The sequence below is a fragment of the Diadema antillarum genome, unplaced genomic scaffold, assembly GCF_040938485.1.
Source record: "Diadema antillarum isolate AM-2024a unplaced genomic scaffold, OU_Dant_1.0 seq00002064_RagTag, whole genome shotgun sequence".
Classification (NCBI taxonomy): Eukaryota; Metazoa; Echinodermata; class Echinoidea; order Diadematoida; family Diadematidae; genus Diadema; species Diadema antillarum.
In genome coordinates this window covers 124127-142716 of record NW_027272711.1, presented here as the reverse complement: position 1 = coordinate 142716, position 18590 = coordinate 124127, and the positions used below count along the sequence as shown (strand labels likewise).

General features: G+C 39.6%; 1 protein-coding gene across 1 annotated transcript; it reads right to left on the bottom strand.

Annotated features, from left to right (window-relative positions):
• Window positions 1-13463: 13463 nt before the first annotated feature.
• Window positions 13464-15503, bottom strand: LOC139713788 (uncharacterized). The gene has a single exon (XM_071625490.1). The coding sequence runs from the start codon at window positions 15490-15492 to the stop codon at window positions 14692-14694; it is 801 nt and encodes a 266-aa protein (XP_071481591.1). The 5' UTR covers window positions 15493-15503; the 3' UTR covers window positions 13464-14691.
• Window positions 15504-18590: the final 3087 nt, after the last annotated feature.

Here is an 18590-nt window from a genome sequence, read left to right as displayed (position 1 = left end):
ATCTAGATAGTGGAGTGAAGTAGATGGGTAGTATGTGCATCAACAACACCAGATAGGCCCTATGCTGATGATACGATACCCTGCTCGAGCTGGTCTTTGAAAAACTTCAATTATCATCTACCAAGCTAGAGAAAGCCTGCGGAAATGGGATATGAAGATAAACATCAGCGTCCTCCAAGTGTAAAGTTATGACGTCCTCAGATGATAACATGACAGTTAATGCCATATGTTTAGACAAAATGCAGAAATTTGTATTTCTTGGTATAGTTTCCTTCAGTAACAGAGGATATGAAGAGGCGCTCTACTTTTGCCGCCTGGTCCTTTGGCAGACTAAGGAAGAATATCTGGACCAATTAAGGACATCACAAGACCTCTGAAAGTACGCATATATACAGGGCGCTGACCTATTGCAACATATTGGGCAGAAAGCTGGACATTGAAGAAAGCAGACAGGGACAGATTGCAGGTTTACGAAATGAGATGCCTAGGAACTATTGACGGGGTATGCCGTATGGAAAAAATAAAGAACAGTGACATCATAAACCAACTCCATATCCCTAATACCATCAACGACGAAGTGACAAAAAGACAATACAAATGGTTCAGCTGTGTTATTCGGATGTCACAGAACCGAATGCCCCTTAGGGCATACAGAAACAACTTTGACACTCCCAGACCGCTGGACGTCCCCTATTGCGCTGGAGTGACCAGATTAGAAGTAGAATACAGGATGCTGAGGAACTGGCCAAGGATAGAAACATATGGAGGAGGGTCAGCCGAAGGAGTGCAAGGGGACACCACGTACTGTGCAATTAAGTCAAATAAGAAAGTAAGTCGTATATACAATTCCAGTATTCAAACAAAAACGTTACATTTCAAAGCAGAACCTCCGTCTTGAGGGAAAAGAGAGGTGAGAGGGGGAGGTCCCCTCCAATATCCCTCCCCATACTCGTCGGGCTTTCATGTTCTCTAATACTGAGCATACCCCCCCCCCCCCCATATTGAAACAAAGCTTTAGTCACACACAATCTGAATTCTACAAAGTCATACCTGACGAACACGAACACCTTTTAGATGACTGCACATGAATGATTTTTTTTTTCTTCTTATCTGAATCATACCAACCAAAGCTCCACAAGAATAGAAATACAGCATACCGAAATGAAACGAGGACTGCCGAAATTCAGGATTATACTATTGGAATGCAGCTATTCGTGCTCATGGGTGTCTCCTATAATACAATGATTGTTTATGCTTACTTTCCGTGTAGAATACCGATGATGAATATCATTAGTGAAAAGGTTTACTGAAGGCTGAAAAAACAAATCCAGTTGCAAGAAATTTTAAATCTAACAAATATAACAGCAAAGGCAAGAAAAGCAAGAACATAGGAAAAAAAAACACTTTAAATTAAAGGGGCAGCGCGAAGGGTTTGTGGACCGATGAGGAGATGTCAGCTGTCGGGTTCGGTGTCCCAGCATTAGTAAACGTGTTAAGTCATCCTCTAACTGATATTAACAGGATTGAAATCCAAAGAAGAATACACTTAGTTAACCTGAGCATTGGAGAAAGATGGCTTGGCTCGAAGGAATGCGTTCACCTCTGCTGAAACGCGTGTTCAATGGCGAAGTACCCCACTTGGATGCTCTTGCACAGAGTACATTTCCCCAACAATTCGGGGCTCTCTACTCGATCTCGAAGAGTTCCCTTGCAATGTGGAGCATGCATGTCAACTTACGAAACTCCAAAGCCACTAACCGTCGGCCCCCTACAGCTCTCGCCTCACGAAGCTTTCAACTTCCTCTATCATGTACTTGGCATTGAATCCTCGCTTTCGAAAGTCCGACGAAATCGGCTCAACCTTCTCCAAGAAATCGTCCGCCAGACGCATTACCGAATACCCTATCAGAACATTACTACGGGTATGCTGGCTCCAAAACCCGACATGAAAAACTTTCCAAAGTTCGAAAGCATGAAGGAGAATATGTTTTCCGGACTGGGTGGAATCTGTTACGATCTGAACTTCTTCATGTACAGGTTGGTACATTGATCATTTATTATTGGTCATTAGAATGATATTGCGTGATACTAAGACTTACCTCTTTCAGAAAGGAGGGGGGACAACATTTATACCTTACACATAATGTCAGCAACAAGTCGAGGGATTTCACTCTTCATAAAACATGAAATTTGGCGCAATTCTCCGTATAATTACATTTATATCTATATATCTGTATATATCCATATTTTTTTACTTCTTTGTTATCACTGTTTTTCACAGTACATAATCACAGTTATCACTATTATCATGGATACAGGATTGTTAGAAGTGTAATGTTACGTGTGTTAACTGATATTCATATGTCAGGTATTTCTATCCTCTTAACTCCATTCCCCTTAAAGCCCTTGTTATGACAAAAGTGATGTATCTATGAAAGATTGTCTTGGTTTTCAGGTTTTTTTTTCCTTTAAATGTGGAAATAAACTGCTGACGCTTCACGTGAAAAATAGGTCTTTTATACACCGTTATAGAAATACCTTTCGGGCAAATAGTAGCACAATTATTTTTCTTTCAAACATTCAGCTTACTGGCAGCCCTTGATTATGACGTCATGCTACACTCTAAGAAAAAAAGGTTCTCAAATGGTTCTCGTCGGCTCCGAAATGGTTCTCATCAGATGGTTCTCGCAAAATGGTTCCGATGAGCACCTATAAATGGTTCCCAATCGAAATGGTTCCGTTCGTCACCATTTGCTAGTATGGGACCCAGTCCCCGAGTGTTATTTGTGGTACTCCTGCAGGTCAAACAATATCTTTAGGTCCACTTTCATTTTTCCCCTTGCTATATATTCGAATGCCAGATGTAAGAATCACCAAAACTATGGTATTGGTACAAAAATATTGTATGTGTTTCTACTGCTGTGATAATAAAAAGTACATATTGTTTTTATCGTAGACTAATGACTTCTCTTGGCTGCGTGCCAACTGACAGCTGCCACCATCCAATTTTAGCGCTCGATCAGATATGCGTACGCGTAAACGTACACATACTAGTACTGCACTGTAGGACTATGTAACCGCGTGCCGCCGCTATATGTAGCCCTGTGCTGCCTGCGCTGCGCCTATGCAAACCTAGAACCTACCACCACATTAGATAGCGGCAGAGTGCCAATGCAATACCTATATATGCATGCAGCAGCAGTGCGTCGACACTTACTACACATCAACACCCATAACGAACGGCACCTGGTAACGTTAGACATTAATTTTGACAAAGTGGACTGGAAACGTGTCACTGTCAATTCCATTTTCGCCACGGCAGTCATCAGAATTTAGGAGAAGAGGTAAGATTTTTAGTGTTAATGTGGTTTTATCTCATTTTTAGATGACATTCGTTGGTACAAAATCAAGTTAGAATGTTACGTGTTAGTGACTGTTAGATTCATCACTCAGTTTTCGTTTTCAGTCAGTGATTAACCTTTAACGGTTAGCTAGATCCTAATGTTAGATCTAATTTGATCGAAGCTGCTATCTTGTGTAATGTTAACCAGGTACAGTAGATCCAGATTTAACAATAACATGTTAGGCCTGACACTTTACAATTAGAAATTTGGCATAGCAATGGCTCATGGGCTAGCCCGAACAGACGCCGTGGGGGCCGGAGCATGGCTGTACGTTTTTACAGCGACTGGGCAGGGCTATTTTACTTAGGTAGGTATGCATGTAACGTTTAGACATTTCTATATGCCTATTAAAAATAGAGTCTACTAACTCCGAAACATAGCCCAAACGCCGAACGCAAAGATAACTGTGTACAAGGAGCGCCCCGGGGTAAGGTCTATACCGTCTACATGCAATGAGGAAATTTGTTCTATCTTTAAGTTATAACTGTCAGTGTAAACGTTAGAGCCAATAGAGGTCTGTGTTAACGTTAGAGCCAATAGAGGTCTGTCTACAGCCCAGTGGGCAGTAGGCCTAACTGTTAGGTCAAAATCTCTTCAGTATGTTTTCAGGCTTGTTCTAAGTGAGGAGTCACGTCATGTAATGCTGTGTTCTGTTTATCGAATTATAGCAATGACATTGTTTTATTAACGCGGTGTAGATCTATTGTATCTTTCAATTCATATATCAGGGAAGTGGACACACCAACATGCACAGAAACCAGGGAACAAGTAACTCTGGCCGGGACGATGAAGCAGTACGTACGTGTTTGGGTCGCTGGTGCGGTTAGGGAAAAAGGTAGACTCTACATTGATCAGAGAGACAGCCCGTGGCAGACCGTTGACAACATCGGCCAGAACCGTAGGCTTAACACTAGCCAAGAATGAGCTGGGCGGCCACAAGAATTCATCGATCAGAATAAGAGCCCGGGATAGCCCATTTGCAGCATCAGCCAGAACCCTAGTGTGGGCTAGTCGAGAATGAGCTGTGTGGCTAAGACGATACATCGATCAGAATGACAGCCTGTGATAGCCCGTTGACAGCATCAAACAGAACCGATGGGCTAGTCAAGAATGAGCTGGGTGACCAAAGAATACATCGATCAGAATGACAATTTTAGCCCGATAGCCCGTTGACAGCATCGACCAGAAACCTACGCTAGCCAAGAATGAGCTGAGTCAAAGAAAAAACACTGATGCTGCCAGAGAAAACCTTTGAGAAATTATGTAGATAGGGGAGGTAAGTCCGTTTTGCATTGACTTATAGTGTATTTTATAGCTGCTCTTTCAGAATATGCCGTCAACCAAATATTCATGTCAGGCGACTTTTTGTTGGTTTGTGTGATGGAGGGTCACATATGTTTTGTTATGATCCCAATACAGTATTTGCAACTTACAATGTACCAGTGATAATGTTTCACTATAATTTGCATTTAACAGCTTTGAATCAACTGTATTGGGGGGGGGGGGGGGGGGTAGACGTAATGAGATCAGACCAGATGCCAATCTGAGAAGTGGAGTCATTCATAGTTCTAAACTTTAAAAGCACAAATGGAAAATGATCTTTATACTTCTCCAGTCATTGTGTGGTTGATTTCTGCACACTTTTAAAGTTTGCAACCTAGACTGGTAAAACTTATTGCATTTATACTCCACGCAGGAAATTACGTTATTGTGTAGAGAATTGAAGATTATGTAATTTATTTCAAAGCACTGATGCACCTCTTGTCACCAGTTTATATTGCTTTTGCAGAAATACAAAATGTACATGTACGTGGTGGTGGTGTTTTAAAAAGACTGTTGGCAAATTTGGTGAACAAAATGACAAATGCTAACAACATATTATTGTCATAGGCAGGTTATAGGACAGCAAATTCAAACCTCAGCTTTAGACCTGCATTGTATATAGTTTACTCCTAATGAATTTGTTGCTCTGCTTAAAAAAAAAAAAAAAGTGTAAATGAAGGGTTTGTTCGCAAAAACCGATGAGTCCATATTTGCCAAATGGAAATATTTGCGATTAAAGGTCAAGAAAGATAAAGAGAACAATAAGAAAATGTTTGCTTCTTTTGACCATAACTTCAAAAATGTACCTTTATATGTAGTAACCAATATATAATTTAAAAGGTATTATTTTGTACTTTATGACAGAGACCGTACTTCAAAATCTTCAAAAATGGACATCGGTTTTTTGCTATCAAACTCTTCAAATTTTTATCAATTCCCAATGTTATATATTTTAGATCATGGTTGAGGAATTTTGTTCATTCATGCTTGTGAAACTGTGTGGGTGGTGGTATCCTAGCTCTTTTCCCCTTGGGATTCTTATTATCCTTCTCATTATAAAACATTGTGTTCTTTTCTTCTTCTTTTTTTTTTTGTGTGTGTTTTCCGTAGGACATGCTGTAAATTGTTAGAAGTCATGATTAACCTGAATTGATACTCTTCTTGTATTTGCAGTTGTATAGATGTGTCTATGGTGCTTTCAAATTGCAGAACAACAACAACAACAAAAAGGTCACTCGTATACAAACAAAGATAAGTTAATTCAAGTACTCGACGTTATGAATGTGAAGTGAAGTGAAGTGAAGTGAAGAAGTGTAAAGCTTATCCTATCCCAAGTATCATACCAGCAATATAATGTATGTTTTCTGTGACAATACCAAAGGTCCTGTTTAATGGAATTGTTTTCCTGCCCTTTGTAGTTGCTTTTAGGACAAATATGCGCTAAAAGAAAAAAAAAAACCAACACCGAACAAAACTAGTAAATATGTGGAAAAGTTCCTCATACTACTTAAGCAGGTAATGTACTTGACTTCTGCCTATCTTAAGACTTACACAATTATTGTATCTCATCCATGCAGGAATTATTTCACAGAGAATTAGAAATTTTGTTATGTATTTCAAAAGCCTGATGCACCTCTTGCTATTTCATATCATCTGTACAGAGATGTGTGATGGTGTTTCAAGAACTGCTCGGTACACAAATGACAAATATTGTGGAAAAAAATTAGTGAACAAATGAAAATAGTTTGTTAAGAATATTTGACAGATTATAACATGACAAATACAAACCTCACCTTTAGATTGTAAAAGTGAAGGTGAATAAATACATTTCTGCGAATTTGTGAAAGACCAAATTTCTATAGTTTTCAGTTATTGAGTAATGTTTCATGAAAAAATATTGGTGAATGTCATGTACATGTATTCATGCTTGTGAAACTTTGTGTGCATGGGTGTGTTATCCTTGCTCTTTTTTTTTTTCCAGTGTCAATGATTATGTATGATATGCTGATGTATTGCTAATATACATGTTTTGAACGTATGTTTGACTGATGAGATGAAATTCAGATGAATTCATTTCATTTCAAATGAGTTTGTGATGCACATTTTCAATGCAGATAGGTAATGTACCTTTAAGAATGGTGCCAGTGAAGCACCTTACCAGCACTGCATGTGAAACACACCAAAAATACACAGACATCAATTCACATACTACATTCTAAGAAAAAAAAAAAGGTTCTTTTGAGCACCATTAAATGGTTCTCAGCACTGTCACAATAGCGACACCTTTTTGGAGCCTGTGAGAACCTTTTTTAAATGGTGCCTGTCAGCACCTTTTAACATTGGTGCCCATTAGAACCTTTTCCAGTGAAATGGTTCCCATGAGCACCTTTTGAAAAGAGTCAAAAAGGTGCCCATCTTTAGTCAAAAAGGTGCCCATGGGCACCTTTTAAATGGTACTCATGAGCACCATTTCATCGGGAAAAAGGTTCTAATGGGCACCTTTTGCAAAAGGTGCCGACAAGCACCATTTAGAAAAGGTTCTCACGAGCACCTAAAAGGGTGTCGCTATTGTGACAGTGCTGAGAACCATTTAATGGTGCTCAAAAGAACCTTTTTTTCTAAGAGTGTAGTCTCAGGAATCTCCCATCGCCTTGAAGGTGGACACATTGCTACCATAGTGAGAAATGTCGAGGTCAAAGGTCAAAGGCACTTTGTGGACGTCGGTGCATCTGATCCGACTTTTACTCCAATTCCCCTTGATTTTATCTCAGAAAGTCCTGTCTATCAGGAATCCCTGTCCACATACAAGTTTGTCCGTACCAAGGACGGGATGATTTGGCGTTTACACCTGCCTGTAGAACACAACCGGGATAGATACGTTGTACAAGATAAAGATTTGATCGATGGGTGGTGGTGGCGCTCTAGCCTCAACCCAAATGAAGAGCGAGAGCCAGATTTTTTTTTTCCGAGATAATGGCGTTCATGTACCACGCCGTAGTTCGATCACGGAGGATGCAGAGTATAGCGGGAACCATTCGGATGTACGCGATGGCGTACGTTGAGGGGAGAGCAGCATACTTCTGCGACAAGAAATTTTTCCTGGAGAAAAGGGATGGGAAAATCGAGCATCATGAAGCTAAGTCACGTGATGAACTCCTTGAAGCCTACAAGACTCATTTGCCAATGATCCCACAAGACCGTGTCGACGAGGCAATAAAGAATCGGGGTTTATCGTTTGCAAATTCAAATGAAGATCTAAGGCGCATACGCGTGATTCCCGTAACGACGTTTCATAATTATCGTAAAACCGACATCTTTCCACAGGCAAAGGACAGGTGAAGTTGACAAGAAAACATGAAGCCACAGTCGTCCGTGAACGATAAAAAGATCTGCAGACTACGAATCATGACAAACTTATAGGCAGTTGTGAAAGATTTGAAGGAAAACAGAGCTGTGGACTTAGAATCAAATGTTCCCAGTACTTTGTCGTTGTTGTTGCCATAACTGATATAAAATTAGCATATGATTGACAATGAATTTAGTAAATAAGTATTTTATGAAGAGTTTGAGTTACAAAGAGTTAATGTGTAAATCTGCTTTAGATGTGACTTATGATGATTTGGATATACGCACAATGGATCAAAAAAAATAAATAAATACACTTTCGTCACACACTATAGGATCCAGAATTACAGAACCCACGAATGTAGGACGTCCCTTAGCTAACTTTACCAACCCCTTGTTAAGACCAAAATCACACTGATGATAATAACATGAAAGAGCAAATATTCGGGTTCGGGTTCGGGTGGTTTTTAACAATGATATTTCCGGTACAGCCACTGATCAATCCGTGTGGAACTACAATGTAATAAAGATTATTGATACAATTGATACAATCACACGTTGTTATAATGTATTATAATGTAGTAATCACAAGTTCCATATAATCCCTGAAATTGTCCAAAAATGGTGTTCGATGAACAGATGAATGATCCCTGACGCACCGATGAATGATTCCTCAAACGTAAATCAAAGGGCACAGGTTACTGTAATCCGAAGTATGAATCCCCAGCGATATGTGCAGAATCCAGACGACCGCGTCCAGTCAATGAATAAATGATAATCCAACAGTATCCAGCTAGGACTCCAGCCCGTCACTGCTTCAATGTAGCAATGTCCATAGACATGAGAATGGAGTCGGTCGCTAAAGTCGGCATATCAATTCTCCGCAGGCAATATGTCCTCCAAACTCCTAACTCCTCAAATATAAAGTATAGCAGGTCAGCAGGTATACTATAGCACAGGACTGATTATAACAAGTCGCTTCAGAGCAAGAAGTGACGTAACTCTCAAAGCAGAGATGTTGGGTATACTCTGCTTACTTCAAAATTTCTGCGGTTTGTATAGGTCCCTTCACCCTTTCCTGACGGTTCTGTAATTCTCTCCAACCTGGGGCTACTACTTGTGAGTTCAAGATCCTTCCAGATACCCTGACACCCTGTCTAGTTATGCGCATAACATCATACCTAAAAATAGCTACACATGTACTGGGCCACAAAATATTGGGTATAGTAAACATGTTCTGTGCAGTGTATAATTTCATCACTTAGCCAAATACGTAGGCATTTCCTAGAATAATCTTGATTAGGTGAGTGATTTCCTTTCACATGCATGTAATAGCAGCTTCACAATTAGAGATTTCTCCACTGATCTGGTCAATCTGCAATTCACGCATTTCGCAACCATACAATACATCATATTATGTACATTCATGACAATATAGGTACTAAACATAGAAAACAACAACAAAACAAAGCAAAAGGAAACGGTTTCAAGAATGTGTAGATTTCCTTATGTATACCTACCCCATCACAATCAACATCACCTTCACGATCACCATTCAAAGGTACATGGAAGGCACACATGCGTGACTCGAGAAATAATGTTTCAAGAGTACCATATAGTATCGTAAAACCTTTCTTACAACAGGCACCGGATCAATGACGTTATACCAGTTTTCACCCTCAAGTGATATAAGCCTTCAGAGATAGGTTCCAAGTGCTGACAAACTTGGCACTTGTATAAGATTTGCATTTATATCGGTGATTCAGATATATTGTGTCTACGATTTGATGATATGGAATCCATTACAGGGCCGGCGGAGCGTTTTCAAAAGTGTGGGGGCCCACTTCCGGGTTTCATGAGCTAACAAGCAAAAAAACAAACAAACAAACAAACAAAAAAGAAAAAAAAAGTGTGGGGGCCCAAGCCCCCACAGCCCCCACGGTTCCGCCGGCCATGCATTGATACAAAAAAAAAACCGATCTGTTGATCTGACATATTGGCCGTTCTACAATACGTTTTTATGCTATTACTGATAAGTCACATGTACTATATTGATCACAATATAAAATCATACTCATTCATATCCAGCCCGTACCTGCAATAGCATTCAAACCTAAGTAACCCAAGGGTTTTGTTGGCTCACAAATCCTTAGCGACATAATGAATTTGATATATGGAATGTTCTCCCTATTTATCATGTATAACCCCCGAGGGGGAGGAACCCTCGTATTTAAATAATCTTTATAAGTCTTCTCCACAAGAGTCCCAAGTGATAGGTAAATGTTATGAGTGCTATTTGCTACAGCCCCCCCCCCCCCCCCCCCCACACACACACACCGTTGATTCCGCGGCTCCTGTGCATGTGAAGCCTTGCGGCGTGAATAGTGATTAGGAAATCTAACATTCTCGGCTTTGTTTGTTTGTTTGTTTGTTTGTTTATTTGGTTTTTTTTTTCATTTCACAAATAATCAGCTGTAAGTCGCCAGAAGAGTTTTGGAGTTTGATCTTGTAATGACGGTCAATAACGTACATAATATGCCATGATTAAGAAAATATTTTAGGTAAGTTTGTATACTACGTAATTTGCATTGCTCTCTTGAAATTTTAACCTTATTTCAAAATTATACTCACCGATTCCAGTTGAACGCTACTCTTTTAATCATGATCAGTTTCTTTTGATTTTTGAAGCAGAATTTTCTTGCTGATCTTGTTTTTCCTGTCAAAATATCTCGAAACAATGAATTAATGAGGTAGTAAGTAAGCTAACAAACACCACACAAACAGAGACACATGCCCTCGCACTAAATAGCTGAAAGAATCGAAAAGAAAAAAAATACTCTGGTAACATAAATGTGTTTACTGTGAGGAGGGGACACTGATCAATATACGATGATCTACGATATTCTGTCATTTCATAGTTGAACTGCTATTTATGCTGTATTCATCGCTCAGGGTATAGTGATACAGCGCGAACCAAAACTGTACTGTTACAACTATTCATGATTTACTACATCTTGGCCGTGGCGCAGAAGTGTGTAGCGCCATCATCGTTCTCATTCCTTCCAGGGGTTCATCCTGAAAAGCATCTTTATCTTAAACATCTGTGATGTGATTATATTCACTTAGTCCTTATAAATGGTGCTTGCCTGCTCATCCACCTGGCAGCAATAAAAATGTTCAGTAAATCCTAACATTTGGCGGTAATGATTAGAAAAAAAAAGGTTTGTCAATGCATTCAATGCGTTAAAAAAAATGAATTAATGCTTCCCCAAGTTATAATTGGAGGGCCATTCTGATCAGCTGGTCTAGGCAAGTTTCATTCTTTGTTTGAACATGAACTCCTTGAACTGTTACCCTGCGTGGGGAAGCTTACCAATGTATCACTTTGAAAATAATAAGTACATGTCTATCCAATAAGAGGTGGTGAGAGAAAGACCGCTTTAACCAACTAGGAAGTGTTAACATTGGGTATACGACCTGGCTCTTTGCATTGGTCTATGTTTTATAGGCATCCATGAATGTCAAAATAGAAAATAAATATTGTTATTATTGTAAACAGTTAAAAAATGTAGGCCTATACAATTGTTTTTCGGGTGTATCTTTTGATTTTTTTTTATAAGAGGCACTTATTCGTGAAAAATGTGATGACGATAAGTGAGTGTCTATTTAGCTGTCGCAAATGAGTGACAATTATTACGGTCTTATTATAATCACGTTCTGTTGCGTAAATAGATACTGCTGATGAAATGTATTTCGTTTCGATAGCGGAAGTCACGTGATCGAGGACAAAAAATGCCGACATTCCGTATGCTTCTGTTCAGATAATTGTATACTTAATAATTCTTGACCATGGTTGTTTCGGTTTTCTTATTCTCTTATTCTCGTACATTGTCATTTTTGTCACTCCATAATTTATGTAGGTCCCTTCTTTAACATTTTTTTTCTATTTCTCTCTCCCTTACCCCCACCCTCTCTCTCTCTTTGTAAGACAGTTATCAGGTAATTGTAGCATTTTGTTAGTTTTTGAAGTCAGCGTAGCTATCTGTTATTATTCAGATTGAGTCTTACTCGCATGTAGGATAATCTATAAAAAATGATATTTCATTTTTCATATCTTCATTACATGTACACATGATAAATCATTTGTGTTTAAGAACAAATCGTGGCTAATTGAGTACGTGTTATCGATATAAGATATAACGTTGTTACCTTAAGTATGTGGTCATAAATGAATATCAAATAAGAAATCATCCAATAAGAAAAGCAATAACTACATCACTTGTACATGATATATTACAAATTTGTAACAATAGTGAATAAAGCATTATCTTGTATCCGCATTCGATATTATACTAATACAGTGTATTTTGATGACATTGATATCGATAGTATGTGTGCAAGAAGAAGTGGTTGTCCACGATTATTGTAATACATGTAAAGGTGCATTGTAAAATTGACTTCCGTCTGTGAAGAATAAAGTACCAGCTCGATCGACGAGGTAAAAAGATCAGCATTTCATTTATACCGCCTGAACTTGACTCTCTGCACACACGACATACTTCTTTTAGTCCCACCCTGACCCACGGACGGGTAAAACACACACACACACACACACATACATATTCATACATCACAAAATTATATATCTATCTACTTCTTCCACTGTACTATTTGTGTTCGAGTGCCAACCATATACAACGAGGCCCCCCCCCCCCCCTCGACGTTTCGCGCGATGTATCGCTAACACGAAAAGCTAACGCCGCGACGTTTCATGACTTTTTTCTTTCGAGTCTCCCGCATCTTTTGACATCAAATTTGCGATGCCCGGGCGCGCGATTCAGACCAAAAATTGCTCAAAAACGTGAATTTGTGTACAATTTCAATGCAAACTGTGCTTACAGGCAAATTTCACGAAAGCATGATTATTTTGGGGTTTTTTTTGATAAAAATCAATCAATAACATATTTTCTTGTTTGGAACAATGTCGCGGACAAGAAAAAACAAAGTCGAAAAAACAAAGAAAAACATAAGAAATTCAAAAAACAATAAAATACATAAGAAATTTTTTCAGATGGCACAATTTTTTTCTCATGTATTTGCTCAGGACACTAAAAAGAATATTTACACAAAAAATGTGCCCATTTCGAGCTTTATTTAGTGATTTATACCAATTTGTCTGATTTCATGCATCATTATGCATAAATTAGCATAATTAAGCAAAAATGATAATTTTTTTTAGATTTAACTTCGTGGTACTTTAGATTACGTCATAGGCAATGTGTGTGCAAATTTTTGTCGTGATCGCGCGGTCGACGGCCGAGATCTGGAGGGGGGGGGGGGGGGCCTGGGAGGCCCCCCCGGCTCTATGATCTACCTAAATAGCCCGGCCTAGTTAGGGTTAAAATGTAATAACTCATGCCAAATCATACTATGTGTACCACTGGATATTTCCTGTTGAGGAAATGGCTAGAGGTTATGTTGTTAGGCATAAGTGGAGCAACATTTGACCTCGACCTTATAACCTTTCAAAGCTGTCATAATGTAAATAATTGTCGACTATAATTTCTACCCTCCTTAATATCAAACTAAGCAGTGGATTTGTCATTAAAGGAGCAGCTGAAAAAACAATTTTTAGCCCGAGTTGAGTGACTTCTTACCTTTATCCTTGAAAGATTTTGCCCAACATCTAACCAGTGCATCTTCACCTTATCAACAACAAAAAATAGCAATAATAGATAAAGATACTTAAGCCAAGTACAAAGGAAGTTAACCAGACGGTTCTTATCAAATCACTCTACTGAACATCTGTGTGGGATGGACCAGCAGACAGCCAAAAAAGAAACATAATGCCTGCGACAGCCATCAGGAGCAAGGCAAAAACAACACCACTAAGTAACATAGAAAGATAATGCTAAATGACAGATTTTAGTAAGCTGATTTTCAATGAGATACAGAAACGAAGTGATTACACTCCAGTGAAAAGCAGGCCGGACTCATGATATGACGTTGTTCTCCCCTCTGCTGCATCACTGTTATTGGACACATTATTGCTCTTTTTTTTTTTCATCTCCTTATGGAACATTTTCTCTATCCAGTCTTAGCCTACTGTTTATTGATCTCACTTCTATCAATACACTGTGTAGTTTATTAAAGGAAATTGTCATGTATAAAGCTTTTATTTTCTCCTGACTTTTTTTTAATAAACTCTACAGTGTAATTCAGTTTCTGTCAGTTACTGCATTACTGTTACTTTCTAATTGATCAATTATTCTCACACTTCTTCACTTACTACCTTCTCCATGCCGTCTATCTTTGAGCAATTTGCAGTCTGGTAAATGCACTATTGTATTAAAGATAAAACTTGGAAAAAGAGGAAATGGTTGCTGATATCTACTAACAATGTTCAAGAAAATGTTATTTGGCTGGAAAGGAATTAAATTTTTATTATAATTCCACTGTATAAGATAGCATTTTCTGAGTGGCAGCATGCAAACTGAAAACAACTACATGTAAGTAGTCTTAATTCATAGCAATTAGTCTTGTATGAATGCAGCATGGAATTACAATGAAAAAGGATACATCTCTTCTCTACTTTACTGTTGCCCAGCAACAGAGTATGTTACAATTTACTTATATCTGAATCAAAAGGAACTAGTATCTTCTGAAAGTGGTGTCTTGCTGCATGTGGGATGCTTACTGGACGCTGGTCTCCCTTGAGGTCAACGAAGACATGGACGCACTGACCGACAGCACTCGCTATGTCTTGGTGGCTTCCAAAGTGAGCCACCTCACTGGATTCCATTATATTACCACGTATTGATGGCTCCTTGTCAGGTTCAGCAGTCATCTCTCCCTGCCCCGTATTCTCAGCGAACACACCTACCGTGTACGTCACACTGGAGTTACCCATCTTGGTGACTGCCAAGCCTGCTAGAATAGCCTCTGGATAGTTTAGAGGTTGTTTGTAGGTACACTTTGTACTGACCATAAACCCAAGGATGTTGGGAGACTGACTTTCTTGATTGGGAGCGCCAAGTTTGCATCGCCTGAAGATGTAATGGTTGATGATGGTGTCAAAATAAGAGTAATACACAGCATTGTTGATGTGACCAAACCAGTCAGTGTCCACAACACGGGTCTGCATTGGGAGAAAGTATCGGTAAAATCCTTGTTGCCATGGAGACAACGATGAAGATGGCCCACTGGATTCACTCATCATGTCACGCACCTGGTGCTGACACCAAGTCAGAAGTTTCTTCTCTTGAGGCTCACTAAGGTAAGGCGGCTTCCTGATCAGAGTTTGTTTGGCACTGACTGAGTGAAGGCAACGGAATGCTGAATGGAGCTCACTGTAATTCCAATGCCCATTTTTAATCGGTCCAAATGCTGAAGGAGCTTTCCCAATAATGCCAAACATCATTGGTCATATCTGTAGTACAGCAGTGTTTTTTCTCCACCTGAGCAAGAAAAGGGATACAAATAACTTGAATGCATTGAGATACCATACTTTGTAACAGGACGGTACCTGTAATGGTAGAAATGTACCGGTATACAACATCCATTGAATATCATTATAAAACTTATTTCTAAGTCTGAAATTATATTAAATTGTAATGTCAGGACAGTCAGGTGCCTTCAGAGAGTCAACTCTGCAGTCTATTCATTTCATGATTTCATTACTTTAATCTTTTTATCAAATGAGAACATGAAAGTGTTAAACCTTTATAAATGACACTCTGCTGCTACGATATTCCGAATGTATGTGCATGCAATCCATAGTCACCTGGCCATGACTTGTCTGCAGATGCGCTGTATGTGCGCGGCCATTTCTAGTCCGGTTGAATGCAACACATGGACGATGTACGTTCGATGAGGAATAACGAGCACGCTGCTCACTTGCGAATTGCACAGCCATGACAGCGTTAGCGAGCGAGTCGCGCACCACTAACACTCGACTTGCCTGCTACTATACTGCAGGTACGCGCAGTACGCACCACGCAACGGTATACCAAAGATCGTATACGGAATTCCGTATACGATCTTTGATTTTACTATTTAGTACTGTGAGGTTGAAATCGTTATATCGCTAAACAGTCCGTCTGGCTTGAGATTGAGTATGCGTGATTTCATGAGTTTGTTGGAAAGAACAGATTCGGGCTAGCATTTTTCCCTCTTAGGCCTACTCAAAAACGCTTCCCGACTTTGATTTTCACTTGCCGCGGGAAAGCAGGCTAGCTACTATAGTTATTAGAATACCGTATTAACTAGTATGTATACCCATGCTAGCTTGACCATTAATATGACTTTATATCGTCCCCCTTATAAGTAACCCCCGGGGCACCCCTTATAAGGAGTCTCCACGCTTTTTTGCAATGCAACGCGAAAATGAAAGGACTGCGGCAATTCGCTTGATTATGTCCATAAAGCTTCACAAGTTTCCTAGTTACTCACGAAATTTGAGCAAAATCGGTTTGAGGCATCATATCTAAAATCATGGATTTAAATGCGATGTCAAACGACCCATGCGAATGCTGAAATGCGAGCGATTACTGGCGTGAGTGTCGCCAGGCGCGGCGGCGCGGCAATGCTTGAGTGCAGACGTGGCGACTGAGTACATGTACCTAGTCGCCACGTCTGCACTCAAGCATTGCCGCGCCGCCGCGCCTGGCGACACTCACGCCAGTAGTCGCTCGCATTTCAGCATTCGCATGGGTCGTTTGACATCGCATTTAAATCCATGATTTTAGATATGATGCCTCAAACCGATTTTGCTCAAATTTCGTGAGTAACTAGGAAACTTGTGAAGCTTTAAATAATTCACTTATGAGAATATAAAAGTAAACCTATATAAAGGCCAGCTTCACCGTCGACCATACTTGCATGATCTAAATGATTATGCGCTTTCTACGCTACAGCTGCATTCTTGCATTTCTGAATAGTAGAGGTCTATTAACTATTAAATTACTGAATGCATGGAATATAGTACCGGAGCAACCGTAACGTCCAACACATAAAGCTACAGGTGGGACCACGCACACGCATCTCGGTTAAATGCTCGACTTTATTTTCACAAGTTTGAATAGAGAGGAACCAGACGATACTATTACGGCAATCTTGGCTACATTACACGAACTATAACTAGTATTTCACTTACTGCTATATACTTGTAGTACTAGTAGTATCCGCCAGGACTGGTGTGGTGGGCCACTACCTACGACAGTCAGTAGGCCTACAGTAGTAGTACTCAAGAAAAGCTCCGCTCCCTGCTCCACCGTCATCAAAGGTATTGCGCCCTATGGAACGCCATTAAGGAAACAATACAAAATTCATTTCACTCCAGCCAATATTCATTTCACTTTTAACAAATACATTTCACTCACAAACATTGATTTTACTTTTTATAAAAATACATTTCACTTTTCACAATAATACATTTCACTTTTAAATTAAACTTCATCTCACTTTTCACAAAAATACATTTCACTTTTGAATTAAAATTCATTTCACTTTTCACAATAATACATTTCACTTTTACATAAAGATTCATTTCACTTTTCACAAAAATACATTTCACTTTTACATAAAGATTCATTTCACTTTTCACAAAAATACATTTCACTTTTAAATACAAATTCATTTCACTCTTCACAAAAATACATTTCACTTTGGCGTACCATATCACTCAGACGAAACCATTTCACTGCGCTAAAACCATTTCACTCTGATAAATCCATTTCACTCCGATAAAAAAAAAATACGTTCCTCTTTTTTCTCGGCCAAAAGGTGGCGCCAGTCTGAGAGGAGTCACAGTGCCATGGCACTTAGCACTGAGCTGAGGTGAGTGGCCGGCCAGCTGGCCGGCTGGCTATGCAGTACCTAGATTTAGCGCGCTACGGAAGTGACGCGAGGCGAGCTAGCAGTCGACGGTCCTCGTCTCGGCCTCACTCACATGCACGCTCGTGCCGTTACATGCATACTACATCGAGAATTGAATCTACGCCTGACTTGCTGAATGATTAACGTATGTTTTACAACGCTTTTCAACAGCGATGTTGTGGGGTAAGTTTGATGTCTGACTTCTTGTGATCGACATGCTATTTTTTCCGGTTCAAAATGAGTATTTTTTTGCCGTTTAAATAGTATCTCGAAGTTGACATAGTATTTTTCCTCTTTCAAAACATTCCCGTGTTTATAGCTGGCTGCTGACCCATCTAAAAAGGGGATTGATGTGACTTTTTGTTCATCAGGTCGGCAATACTTCGTGCTTTACGCAGATACCAAGATCGACGGTGCCCTAGAAGCATAACTTGTTAAAAATTAGGCCTGAAGATTGCATTCTTAGAGGCCAAATAATGTATTCTAGTCCTCCGGAAGGTCACGTGATCGCATCTAGTGCGGAAGGGGACTTTTTCGGACCGTAAATGCACCGTTAACGATCTCTGCGGAGGTGCAGGGTCAGTCCCATATATTGAAATTAGCGTTGTTCATTCGCTCAATTGGAACTTCGTGATATCGTGT

Bases quoted from the DNA above. Each gene is read 5' to 3' on its own strand.
- LOC139713788 (XM_071625490.1), bottom strand. From the start codon at position 15,492: ATGATGTTTGGCATTATTGGGAAAGCTCCTTCAGCATTTGGACCGATT.